Here is a 12,899-nt window from a genome sequence, read left to right on the forward strand (position 1 = left end):
ACTGAGGATCACTCTACTAAAATCAATTACATCGGTTTTTCAACTGGCGCAAATTGTTGCAATTCTAGGGAATTCAATACGTAGCTAAGGATCTCACCTCTTTGAGCTCTCTCATCCCTACAAGTTTTACTGTTGCTTTGCAGCTTTTTTGTGACTTTGTAGGAGTGATAATAGCTAAGACAGACCCGATCAATGGTGCACCATGCTGTCGTATTTCAGGAAGACAAGAAACCTGAAGAGGTGGATGGGATGCCTTATCAGTTATCACTGTGTGGATGTCGGGTCACAAAGCCACTCAAACAGATGGAGGTGAGTGCAGAAAGGAGCCAGGAAGATGATGTGGCACCCATGCATCTCTTTCACTGGGAGTCCTGCCATTGATGCTTATGAGTTGTGCATACACTTGTCTATACAGAGATTGTGCCTATTTAGTCAAAAAACACCATCAAGCACCATGCGGAGAGTTAACAGGAGCATTTTACTAAGAACACAGAGCAGACAGGAGGCTTTCCTTTTACCTGTGAAAGGACAGACAGTGTTATTCACCAGACTGATAAAATCACACTTGCTTTTAATTTCACAGAGGGCACACAAGACCTTGCTGAGGCTGTGTTAGCTTCCCAAGCCATTTGACTGCTCCCAGCGTGATTCCTGATGCTGTGACACCATTTCATATCCTTCCAAAATACACAAATGTAGGCAAGAAAGGGGCAACTGTGCTCTTTCTGGTACCTTTTGGCAAGGCAGGTTTGTTGAAAGCGGTTACCAGCCAGCCCTCAAGCTGCCCTGTGTTCTACCTGGGTGCCTGCCACCACCTCCTGGGTCAAGCGATCCACTTACTGGGTGCTCCCTACATACTTTTGTGTCTGTAAAAGGACAGCATTTGAAATAAGTATGATTTTCTAGATCTTTTTTATACATTTTCCACAAATCTCAGCTGACAGTATGCTTGTGCAACACCATCCAAATGGCTCACCTGCCCATACAGTTACATTCTCCTTCTGACCACTGATGGATACATGTGTGAGCAGTCAGCTACTTGCACAGGCTATCTAGGTCTGTTGAATTGACAACACATGGCTGAAAGTCTTCAGGTTCAAGAGCAGATTTGGTCCTCCTGCTCTATTTTGAGCTGAAAGAAGCTCAGGAAGGTTTGCTGCTAGATTATTTCTAAAAATGATAAAAGGTTTCTGGTGGAGAACGCAGATTTCTTTCTCTGTTAAAGACAGCTTTTCACATTCCCAGTGTTGTCTCCATTAGAAGCTTCAGTTTTCCATGACCCTGCATTGTTGATCCAGCTCTTCCCATCTCTTGTTTACTTACTTACGGTAAATTACAACCACTTTTGCTTTGTTTGCAAGAGTGTTAATCATTTTATCTGCTATTCTGGCTGACAACCACATATTAAGCAAGAGTCTTCCATTGTAATACAAATGTCTCTCTTTGAATGCTGGCAAATCTTAGGTCTTTTCTTGGCTTTTAGTCAAGTAAATAATGCATTCTTTGCTAGCTGAATTTAAAACAGTTTCCTTGCTTTCCTTGCTTAAGCAAATGTCATGGTCAATACCAATAATTTTTGATAATGACACAAAATGAAAATTCTTGCTAAAAAAGAACCATATACTAAGCTGGTACAAATGGAAATAAATCATGTCATGCAGTTTCACATCTTCTTTAATCAATAACAGCAAGCAGAATTCATATGTCACTTCAGCTAGCAATAGTCGGGTTAACTATTTTTCCGATGAAGAGTGTACTGTTTGTATCTTTATCAAAAATCAGCATGAGGAAGGGATGGTTGAATTCAACGGTTGTAGGAAGAGACACTGTCATTAGTTCAGCAGCAGTTGCTGCTGCTGCCTCAGTACCTCTCTCATCAACATCCAGCACAGCCTTATGTACAACCTAGGAAGAAAGAAAAGATACAGTCATTCTGGACAGACAACAGCCACCAGAGAGATGGATCAAACCCCTTTTAAAGCAGCCTTGCTTTGGAGGATTCATGGAGAAGTGAGTAGAGGCAGCAGAGATGTGAGCTGTGTTGTAGTCATGACTGCTTTAAATGAGGACTACAACAGAGCTACAGAAATCTCCTTAGAACAAAAAAACTAGACCATTTTTTCTTTGCCACAAAGACTGGATAAAGGATGGAGGCTCCACTTGTAAGAGTTTGTCTGCACCTCCGAAACTGAGTCTCCAGGGTAGGAGGACAGGTGTGCCTCGGAGCATTAGCAGTTCCCCTTGAGGAGCCAGAGGTTGATGTTCCTCACATGTTCCAGATACTGCCCAAGAAATCTTTGCTGATACCAGTCTTGGAAAAAAAATTGTGCAGTAAACTAATCTGATCTCCACTGTCACCGAAGGCCAAGCTGGTCTTGTAAGCTTGAAGGCTGAGGCCAGTGTGAGCCCAGCTGCAGGCAAGCTGGGAGCTGTGTGTAGCTGGTGTTTCTGGTTGCTACCACAGAGGGGTTTTCCTACATGTTCATGAAAGAAGGAATAGGGCCAACAACCACGGACTTACTTTAGAAACTTTCAGCTCTGGGGCGCCGGTGATGCCAGAGAGATCTGCCTGGTTGGTGAACACATCCACAATTCCCATCTTCCTAAGCGTGTTTGTTATTTCATAGGTCCCGGAAATAGAAAATTTGGGCAAGTAGAGGCTCACCGGGCTGTTAGTTGGAAGAGAAGGCAGTGAGAAGGATTTTTCACCAAGATAAATGATAGTAAGAAAGATGTAATTCCCATGAATATCAAACCCCAGGGGGTTAGACACTGAGTGTAAAATGAAAATGAACAGTAATTCAACTGCTGGTGGCTCTCATGGTGATACAGGCACTATCATTCTTAATAATAATAACAATAATTAGTTCAGCAAATCTGAGAGCACTCTGCAAAGGACAGTAACAACAGGCCCTCTTTACAGCCAGAGAAAATGAGTTACAGAGGTGACAGCCCATGTTACTCAAGCAGGTGGAGACCTGAAGTGGGGTACAGCCAGAGTCTGCTTGGGGAGAAGTGTGGCAAACCCCAGCACTTCAAAGCAAAGCAGTGTTTTTGGCATAACTGCAGCATTTGGACTGGCTCCAGGGAAGGTCTGTGCCTTGCTGCCTGCACCTTTGGACACCATATCTTCTAATTGTCTTCTTCCTGTGGGATGGCCACGATCGAGTTTGCCTTTGACTGTGAGCTATCTGCAGTAGCTCCTGCTTAGCGTGCTTTCTGTTGGATTTCTCTTCGCGTATTGTCTAGGGATTCTTGGAGCCTCCAAATCACCTACTGCAGTGACTACCCCTCAGTTAGCTCAAGTCTTTTGCTGTCTCGCCCAGAGACAGCTTGGGCTGAACAGCAAAACAGATGGGATCCAAACCCCACTGCAGTAGCCTTTATGAGACACTGCCCAGTGCACTAGAAGGTGATGGGATCAAGCGTATTAGCACTGGCATCAACATAATAGTAGAACTGAAATTGCCATTTGGTTCTCACAACTTCTCCCATAGAGCACTTATTCCTGTGTTGATCTTCAAGGAACTTGCACCAAGAATTCATTTAGACAAGGATTTTCCTGATTTTGCAGATGAGAATGATACATTTTTATTTTTCATATTTGAAGTATCACGTTATTAGCTCATATCCAGTTTGCTATCCAAGGATTTTCCTGATTTTGCAGATGAGAATGATACATTTTTATTTTTCATATTTGAAGTATCACGTTATTAGCTCATATCCAGTTTGCTATCCATTATGTTTTTATTAACTGTGCTGGCATTTCTATAACAATCCACTAAGAATCATGGGTGTGAACTGCACAGCCTTATTAGTTGTGAATCAGGGCAGAGCTTGGTAAAATAGGCACATATTAACCTGACATTACTCATCTGCTGGTGCTAAGATCTCTTCCCTCCCAGACAAACAACATTGTAAAATATGTTAGCTGATGTTAGTGTTGACGGTAGGAGCTAACAGAACCTCATCAGATTTTTATAGTTTCAAAAACAAAATGCCAGAAAATCAGGACACCCATGATTAATCACTAGCCTGTTCTAACAACCACTGTGTGCTGCAATGGTTCTTGTAAGGAAGATATTTGTGTAGGACATATTACGCATGTAATATGTTTGTAGTAATGCACTACAAACTGTTTAAGTTATGGTTTATTTAAGGTTTAGACAGAAGTCTGAGTCATCATGTGTCAGTGACATAGAAGAGGTAAAACACACTAGCTGAAAACTCAGGATAGGAGGGTTGCCTTAGAATTGCCACCTTCCCACTCAGTCAACGGACTATTTTAGAAATGCCAATCTAGGCTTGCTATTCGCTACTCCTGGGAGCCCATCAGGATGGTCTCCACTGTGGTGGGGGGAGCAGCATGTCACTCAGGCATCAACAAGCAAATAGTTAAATACCAACCAGCTGCAAGATTTTTACAGCTAGGGACACAAGCCAAAAATAACCCACTCAGTTCCCAGAATCAGCAAGTTCATAGTGTTTGCATTCCCAAAAAAGAAAAAAAGACTATAAATCTAGGTGCAGCTGCAGCTGACTGGCAGAAGATTACCTCTGGAAGAGATGATCTGACCATTTCTGGATGATTTCCTTGACCAGAGTTTGCTCTAACTGCTGCATTTTTGCTTTTGCTGGCAGAACCAGAAACGCAGTAGCACTCCCATTATAATGAAGCCGTACCACGGTGCATGACAGTTCCTCATCAAAATAGAAGTCGAATGTGCCCATTTGGTGCATCATAGGGACTTTCACAGTAGTTTCAGCGTCCACAAAGAACTCCCTTTCTTCAGTATATTCTGGTTTAAAAGACTTTTCCCAGATGCCTAATACAGAGAAGGAGAATGCAACTGAATATCCCATCCCATCATAAATTTATTTTTATAGAACTAATAGTAGTATTCACCTATTCCTCCATTTGTTAAAATCAGAATTTTCAAATATAATGTTCTAAAATGTGTATCACAGTAAGGCAAGCATCTTTTACCTGGTCAAAAGGGTTCTTTAGGCTCCAATTTCACTTTATTTTTCAGATGCTAGTAATGAACTAATTAGGCATTTTCTTTGTACCTACCACTACTATGCTGTTCAGGTGATCTAAGTGGCCTTTCTGTAAGTTGTCATTTAAGGGCTTACCTGACATCATCTGTGTACTCGTATACTGTATGCATTTCATTTCTATTGACTTTACTCACAAGCCTCAATTTGTAGATAAAATTGGTGTAGGAACTCATATCTGAGTGCTGTTACGTCAGGCTTAAGAGCACATCATCTAACCCACATCAGAAATGTACTGTTTCCACTTTGTTCCTTAAAATGTCCTACCTGGTTCATCACTAGCTTCTTCCATATACAAGTATGTTAGTGTGTATACATGAAGGACTCTGACAGAAATAAAAAAAAGGAGTATGTAGTAGTTTAGGCCACTGAATCTTGCATACCTTTAAAGAAAGGCATTAAAAGGATTAGGTCATGCATGCAGCTCAGCACCTTCACTGAAAGTTAGAAGAGCATGGGGCAACTGGAGTTAGGCTAAATCCATGAAAGCAAGCTCAGGCTGCACGGGAGCTTGGAGTAGAGCTCCTGTGGATACCACAGAGAGAACCAAACTTGAGTGGCCCCAGCTGCCTCTCCATGCTGGGTGGGGTCCTGCCACCTCTCCACCACCTCCAGGATGCCATTAGGGGCTCTTCTGGCCCAGCAAAGAGCATCTGAAATTTACCCCAGAGGGATTTCCAAATGAGTTAGCTTGTTTAGCCTGAAGAAGAGAAGGCTGAGAGGGGACCTGATAAATGCTTATAAATATCTCAAGGGTGGGTGTCAGGAGGATGGGGACAAACTCTTTTCAGTGGTTCCCAGTGACAGGACAAGGGGCAATGGGCACAAACTGAGGCACAGGAAGTTCCGTCTGAACATGAGGAAGAACTTCTTCCCTCTGAGGGTGACAGAGCACTGGAACAGGCTGCCCAGGGAGGTTGTGGAGTCTCCTTCTCTGGAGATATTCTAGACCTGCCTGGACAAGGTCCTGTGCAGCCTGCTGTAGGTGATCCTGCTTTGGCGGGGGGGTTGGACTAGATGACCCACAGAGGTCCCTTCCAACCCCTAACATTCTGTGATTCTATGATTAGATCTGTCAATAAGAATGAATAACGTGAATGCGAATCCTAGAGGACTTACCTTTAAAGAAAACGAATGTAGCCAGAAGCATTACAGTCTGTGGATCCACGTCCTTGACCAAATTAGTAATTTTCCCATGTGTTTTCCTCTCTGTATAATCATTGATCTGCTTCTCAGTCTCTGTGGGATTGCTAAAGTCAGTGGTAAAAGCCTCCAGCTGATACAGAGCTTTGGCATCATCTAAAAATGTTTTTAGAGGTTTCAGCTTCTCTGTTAGAAAGACGGCATTCGCCATGTTGAGCTGGACCCCGCCCTCGGGATGGCTCAGCATGTGGATGAGGTTGTGAAAACCTTCATGTATCTCTTTCTCCTGCATCTCTGTCAGATTGAAGGCGAGTCCTTCCAGAATCTGAGTCTGAGTGGTTGATCTAGCCCCTAGGGCCACCATCCCAAACGCAGTTGAAATGCTTACAGGAGAGAAGAAAATGTTCTTATTAGGTGCCTCCAGTGTAACCTCTTTAAAAAACTCAAATGCAAAGTCAGCATTGTTCGGCACTAGTTTGAGACAAGCTATTGCTTCACCTCCGTGATGCATATGGTGTTCAGGTTCATTTGGATCATGTCCGTTGTGGTGGTTGGGTAGGTGCTGACTGTGGGCAACAGCATGAAGCCCAGCCAGTAGCAAACTAACATAGAAGGTGGTCTCCATCTTCTTGTATTAAAATCCTATGGAAAAAAGGAGAAGCTATTACTATGGTAAGTAAATTAATTAAGTAGAAATCGTTATTCTGTCATTCCCACTGAATAAGAAATCTTATGTCTTTCTTTTGTCCTCAGTTTCCATGTTCTCCAGCCAGATTTTTGTTTTAATTTTCCCAGGCCTCCTGGCAAGCCTTCACCAACCCTTTCTGCCACCCTCACCCTAAATACCTGCAAAGGCAAAATTCAGCATGGATTAGCTGAATACACAGCACCCTCAGCAGGCCAGAGAATGGAGCACATCCCATTAGAAAACACACCTTGGCTAATCACTGGAGGGCTGCGATACCACTGTGCTTTCGACACTAGTGGTCTAAGTTAATTCCTGGAAAGCATGTCATTGAAGTTTGGATGTTTTGTAAGTTATGGAAGAAGGGAAATTCGTGCAAGTGGACAGCAATCAGTGGCTACATACACACAGAATTTGAGTAAACAGATATGAAGGTCATCTTTAAACAAACTTTCAGTCAGATTGATAAGGTGCCCTGTTTCAAGAAAGGACAAATCGTGGTGGCTGTTTTTCAGTAGCAAACCGAATATAAAGCCCTATGTCTCTAAGGAATAGGTGCTCTTTCTTTCTGAATAAAAATTATATAACGAATTAAATAAGAACCTGAAGTAATGTGTTGTCTCTTAATAGAGAAACCAAACCATTGGAGTGGGTTCATTTTCAGCACAGAGGAGGAGTGAATGTCATTAAATGAAAACAAGGCTCAATTTTTATCAGATGCTCTACTGGTCAAAGGGCGATACATTTATCAACCTGTTACGCTTGGCTATGGTCGCCACATTCCTTTGCAGGGCTGACACTCGGCACTGTATAAGCTCTTTCAAAGGGACCTTGGAACTGTGGATACGATTGTCCCAGCGGGCCTCATTTCTGAGGAGGTATCTAGGGCAAAGAAACAGTGAGAGAGTTGCAAAGGATTTGGGGAGATAATGAGCCAGATTTGCTAAAACTTGTGCAAGGAGAGGCATATTAAACAAATTGCACCTTTCTGCTCTGGCATGATTCAACTTGAGAGACTGTTATCAGAAACTGCTACGCTTACGGTCCTGCTTTCTCCATAACATCAGAGGGAGAAATTTGTATTAGTAATTAAATATCCAAGTACAGTTAGACCTGCACAAGAATAACAAAACATTTTTGAGCTATAATCAAATACTCAAGCATTTACCTGTGTGGTAGAAGTATTTCTAAGAAGCAGGCCTATTTGCAATAGCACCTACCGCGTTACTGACAAATGGAAGAACCATAAGTGTTCTTGGTAACTATATTTTCAATTACTGTGCACAGCAGTTTTAAATTACAGTTTGGTCTCCTTTGATTTTGACATTGAAATGATACTTCTCAATATATCTAGCTACTTGTAACTGAATATAAGAGCTCCAGTTCTGAATATTTGAAACTGCTATCAGTGAGCCAATGTATTAGTCAGACTTTGAAAAGAAATCACCTCCCAAACAAACCATCAGAGCTAAGCCTAATCTATTTCCACATATCCAGCAGGCCGACTCAGAAGCTGCCTCTGGATAAATTATCCACTGTGAACTATTTACTCAGCTGCAGTCATAATTTATTAAGAGTAACATGAATACCAAAGAATGCAACGTTTCATTTTAAACATAAGTCACCACCTGTTCCATATCTCATCACATTTATTATGTATTACAAAACACAGCAAATATATTCTCTTTGAACTACCAATTTCTGTTTATTTGGTATGCAAAGTAGACTTGGAATTTAACTCACCTGGCCTCAAAATTGTGGCTAATGGATATAGCAGGATTTTGCTGTAAGGGTAGGTTATTGTTTTCTGAAGGTTTTTTTTCCTGTCCTGATATTTTTGCTGTATGTAGTTATGACATGTTTACATTTTGTGGTTAATTTATGTACTTTCATGGAATTAATTTCATTTTATTACAGCTCTGAATTCACAGATAATTAAACACAATCTGAACCTTAATCATCCATCTGTTACTCAGTACTGGCCAATCACAAACAGTCAAGACTCATGAGTCAGCCCTCACAAAAATCTTGATAATGATTGATTTTAAAATCATAGGATTATAGAAGAGTAGACAGCTGCAGTTAGTAGAGGACTTTTTTTTCTGTTTAAACCTTGAACATAGAAGTGTCACACTCTGTTAGGCCTTTCTTTGCAATGTACGGGTACTTTTGTAATAGACTTTGCATCCTGTAAGCCTTTAGAATATGATTGGGGACTGTTGCTTCATACTTGATATTTACTAATCCATTTGATATTATTGTGGCTTCTAGGTTAGCAAGTGATCAGCCAGTGATAAACTGACAATAGAGACTCTTTCAGTACGAAGCAGAAGATAAGATTGTCATATGGTCTTAATGATTGAGAGATTTTGCTACCAAGCATACTTGCTAGCAATCTATTAAAAAGCAAAGAGCAGAGAACCCGTGCTAAAAAGCCCTTAGGGAATTCCTTATCCGAAGGGGCGAATTTTGCAGAAAGCTTCCTATTTTAAGACCTTTTCTTATATAATCTTCAGAAAACCCCTTTGTCTGTAAACATGAGAGTAGAAGTGAAAAGCTCTTCAGTTCTAGTTCCAAATCTACACTGACTTGTTGAATAGCCTGGAAGGAAACCCATTTACATCTTTGCCTCCTTTCTTCTCTTAGTCTATGTTAGGCGATGACTAGATATTTGAGGTATTCAAAAAAAGGTTGCTTTTATGAAGAGCTTTCAATCAAACCAGAAAATGGCACAAGAGCGTGCCAACACCTGAAGAACAGTGTCCTTTAAGTAATTTATCTGTAATAGAGTTGGTGATAACCCTTGTTGAATATGTTACCTCTTCCCTGTCACGCAATCTTCCCTACCATGCAATCCAGAATGGCAGTATTTATTTTGGACAGTGTATCCTAGAAAGAAAATGGAGAAAACTATGATTAGCTGAAGTTACCCTAGAACAATTCCACCAGAAGACCTGGAAGTAAGATAGACTAAGTTTTCTGACTGACAGAACCTGCTTCTTTGTGGATATAGCTATTTTGTCAACTTTAGGTCTTATTTTTATCTCTATGATTTGGAGAGACAATTCTGAAGACAGTTTTCTGCCTCTAGAGTCCCATGTAATTGTCTAGGAGAAAAATATTCATCCCATGCTACTCCTGTAAGGCGTCCTGACCAATAATCTCATTTCAGACAATTTGCACTGCTCAAAAATATATGCAGGCATGAAACAGAAAAGCTGTTTGCTCACCAGATGGTGCTGCTTGCCTCCTGATTGCTTCTAAATGAGGAAATCTGAGAAATCTGTTTCCTGAAAGCTGCACTGTGACGGCACCAGGCACATCAGGACATGGCCCCACCACCACTAGTGGTGTCTGCTGAACAAATCTCAGTTATTCAGGGCCATATAAAAAAAAAATCACCTAAGCACACAAAAAATCATGAAAGAAAGACTTGACTATTCACATCTGTGTTTGAGAAAATGACGTCAGAAGCCTACTGTCCGGGACTGCCTACTCACAGGAGCACCACACACTCAGATGTGCTTTCCTGACTGGCCAGAAAACTTTCTGCATACCTCATTGTATGTGCTTGGACATGCTCAGGGGCTTTTCCAGACTGATCAGTTAGACATTTACTTCCCTTGTGATTCAGAGTTTGGATGCTTCTGTGCCTGAGGCCTCTGAGAACATTTCAAGCACAAGCCAAGTGCATTGGATTCTGCAGAGAACCCAAACACTGTGACTTCTACATAGAAACATATAATGACAGAATGGTTTGGGTTGGAAGGCACCTTAGAGATCGTCCAGTTCCAACCCCTCTGCCGTGGGCAGGGACACCTTCCACTAGACCAGGTTTCTCAAAGACCAAACCAACCTGACCTTGAGCACTGCTAGGGAGGGGGCATCCACAGCTTCTCTGGGAAACCTTTTCCAGTGCCTCACCACCCTCATAGTAAAGAATTTCTTCCTTATATCTAATCTAAATCTACCCTCTTTCAGTTTAAAGCCATTACCCCTTGTCCTGTCACTCCATGCCCTTGTAAAAAGACCCTCTCCAACTTTCTTGTACCCCTTTCAGGTAGTGAAAGGCTTCTTTAAGATCTCCTTGGAGCTGAACAACCCCAACTCTCTCAACCTTTCCTCATAGGAGAGGTGCTCCAGCCCTCTGAGAATTTTTGTGGCCTCCTCTGGACCCACTCCAACAGGTCCATGTCTTTCCTGTGCTGAGGGCTCCAGAGCTGGATGCAGGGCTCCAGGTGGGGTCTCACCAGAGCAGAGCAGAGGGGCAGAATCCCGTCCCTTGACCTGCTGACCATGTTGCTTTTGATGTGGCCCAGGATAGAGTTGGCCTTCTGGACTTTGAGCGCACATTGCTGGCTCATATTGTGGTTCTCATCAACAAACACCCCCAAGTCCTTCTTCTCAGGGCTGCTCGTAATCCATTCTCCACCCTGTATTTGTGCTTGGGATTGCCCTGATCCATGTGCAGGCCCTTGCTCTTGGCCTTGTTGAACTTCATGAGGTTCACAGGGGCCCACCTCTCAAGCCTTTCAAAGATTTAATTTAATTAAAACTAGTTCATTTTGCAGCAGAAACATGGAAGCCAAGTTTACCCTGTCCTTTAGAAATGTATGTGACTCTCCACAGAGCTGTTCACAGTGTCATATATCTTCTGTAAGATAGCTTAGCATTGGAGAGCTCACCCTGGAAGCGCATCTTCCAAGAGTGGCACCATCCATTTCTAGGCCTCCTTTTACCTGGAAACAGGTGAACATGAGCTCTCCCTCTTCTACCAGGCCTTCATCAGTATTTGCTGTTGAACCAGAATTACTGCACATATTCAGGGACGAAGCATCACTGAGGCCAGAGGATAAAAAAAGGAGATAAAAAAGAACCAGTGCAGTGGTTAGGGCAGTCAGGTAGGACAGAGGATACTTTCTTCTCTCTGCAAAGCAGCAGCAGTCCCAAGAACAGATCAGACCAGGTTCCCAGTTTCTGCTTTCCAGTGTACACCTGACCACTGCCTGCTCTCTGGCTCTTTGAACCTGTTGGCCTCACAGTGATCTTAGTTCCCCTGGGCGTGTGGAGAACACCATTTTCTCTCCCTCCCTCGTAATCATCCTGTAATCTCATGATTAGAGAAATAAGGAGATGTCTCATGTAAAAGGGAAGCAGACCTTATATATCCCATCCCCTAAGCAAAGATATTTCTTGTAAATCTTGAATATAAATATCATCAGAATTACTTAAAAAGAATCACAAATACATTTTAGAAAAAGCTCTAAGCACCCATCCTCAGGCTTTTAATGGAGCAGAGCCTATTTCCTCTAGCAGGAGGTACGTCTAGGAAAGACACACTTTTAGGTGCCTAGGATTTTCTGGCTCCAGAGATCGCCTTGCTTCCCTGCAAGGCAACTAGACACCCCACTCTGGCTTTTAGATTCTTAGTCCTCCTGCCAGCCACCTAACAATGTGCAGGCAACTCCATGCCTAAATTGTGATGCCTATGTCCTTTATATCCAGCTGACCCAATAAAAGCCTCTTTATCACTGGAACAATTGCTAAGACAGATTTCAACATAAGATACAACACTAGGAAAGACTTAAAATCAATTACATGCAACAAGAGGATACACATTTGAAGTCTCTGTAGGAAACAAAAAAATCACAACTTACAGCAGCTTCCAAGGATCCTGCTGTCTTCACTAGGACTACCTTGCAGCTCTCTCTCTTATTTATACTGTTAAATAGCATTATGAAAGCAAAAGGTCCTCTAGAAAACATTAACCAGGGCACACAAGTGTAATTACTTTAGGAATGGTGCAGAGTAAACAGTGAAGACAATTTTTGGGGGGAGGCACATGATTTTTGCTGTATATGCATGGCCAAACCCTGCCTTTTCTTACAACAGTCATAAGAGTCCTCCTGCATTTCTGCAGATCCTTCTTCTGGGAATCCAGCCTCTTACTCTAACAAATCACAGAATCACAGAATCACAGAATGGCAGGGGTTGGAAGGGACCTCTGTGGGTC

The 12,899-nt window shown here is 42.2% G+C and overlaps 1 protein-coding gene across 8 annotated transcripts; it reads right to left on the bottom strand.

Annotated features, from left to right (window-relative positions):
- Positions 1–459: 459 nt before the first annotated feature.
- Positions 460–12,620, bottom strand: LOC104331501 (alpha-1-antiproteinase 2). 8 transcript variants are annotated; one of them, XM_075426319.1, is made up of 8 exons: positions 12,544–12,618; positions 11,626–11,725; positions 9,706–9,775; positions 7,640–7,768; positions 6,178–6,843; positions 4,556–4,826; positions 2,522–2,669; positions 460–1,905 (listed from the first exon to the last, which is right to left on the bottom strand). In XM_075426319.1, exons 5-8 carry the CDS (start codon positions 6,824–6,826, stop codon positions 1,711–1,713), a joined length of 1,263 nt encoding a protein of 420 aa, XP_075282434.1. In that variant the 5' UTR covers positions 6,827–6,843; positions 7,640–7,768; positions 9,706–9,775; positions 11,626–11,725; positions 12,544–12,618; the 3' UTR covers positions 460–1,710. The 8 variants fall into 8 exon arrangements, with proteins under 8 accessions (XP_075282434.1, XP_075282435.1, XP_075282432.1 ...); XM_075426320.1 differs by lacking the exon at positions 7,640–7,768 and having other exon boundaries at positions 9,734–9,775; XM_075426317.1 differs by lacking the exon at positions 7,640–7,768.
- Positions 12,621–12,899: the final 279 nt, after the last annotated feature.

This window comes from Opisthocomus hoazin, chromosome 7 (genome assembly GCF_030867145.1).
Source record: "Opisthocomus hoazin isolate bOpiHoa1 chromosome 7, bOpiHoa1.hap1, whole genome shotgun sequence".
Classification (NCBI taxonomy): domain Eukaryota; kingdom Metazoa; phylum Chordata; class Aves; order Opisthocomiformes; family Opisthocomidae; genus Opisthocomus; species Opisthocomus hoazin.

Excerpts from the sequence above, each read along its gene's own strand:
- LOC104331501 (XM_075426323.1), bottom strand. The coding sequence starts at position 6,826 with ATGGAGACCACCTTCTATGTTAGTTTGCTACTGGCTGGGCTTCATGCT. Across the intron at positions 4,827-6,177 it reads TACATTCGTTTTCTTTAAAG|GCATCTGGGAAAAGTCTTTT; the intron begins GTAAGTCCTCTA and ends TCTCTGTATTAG. Across the intron at positions 1,906-2,521 it reads CAGAGCTGAAAGTTTCTAAA|GTTGTACATAAGGCTGTGCT; the intron begins GTAAGTCCGTGG and ends CTTTCTTCCTAG.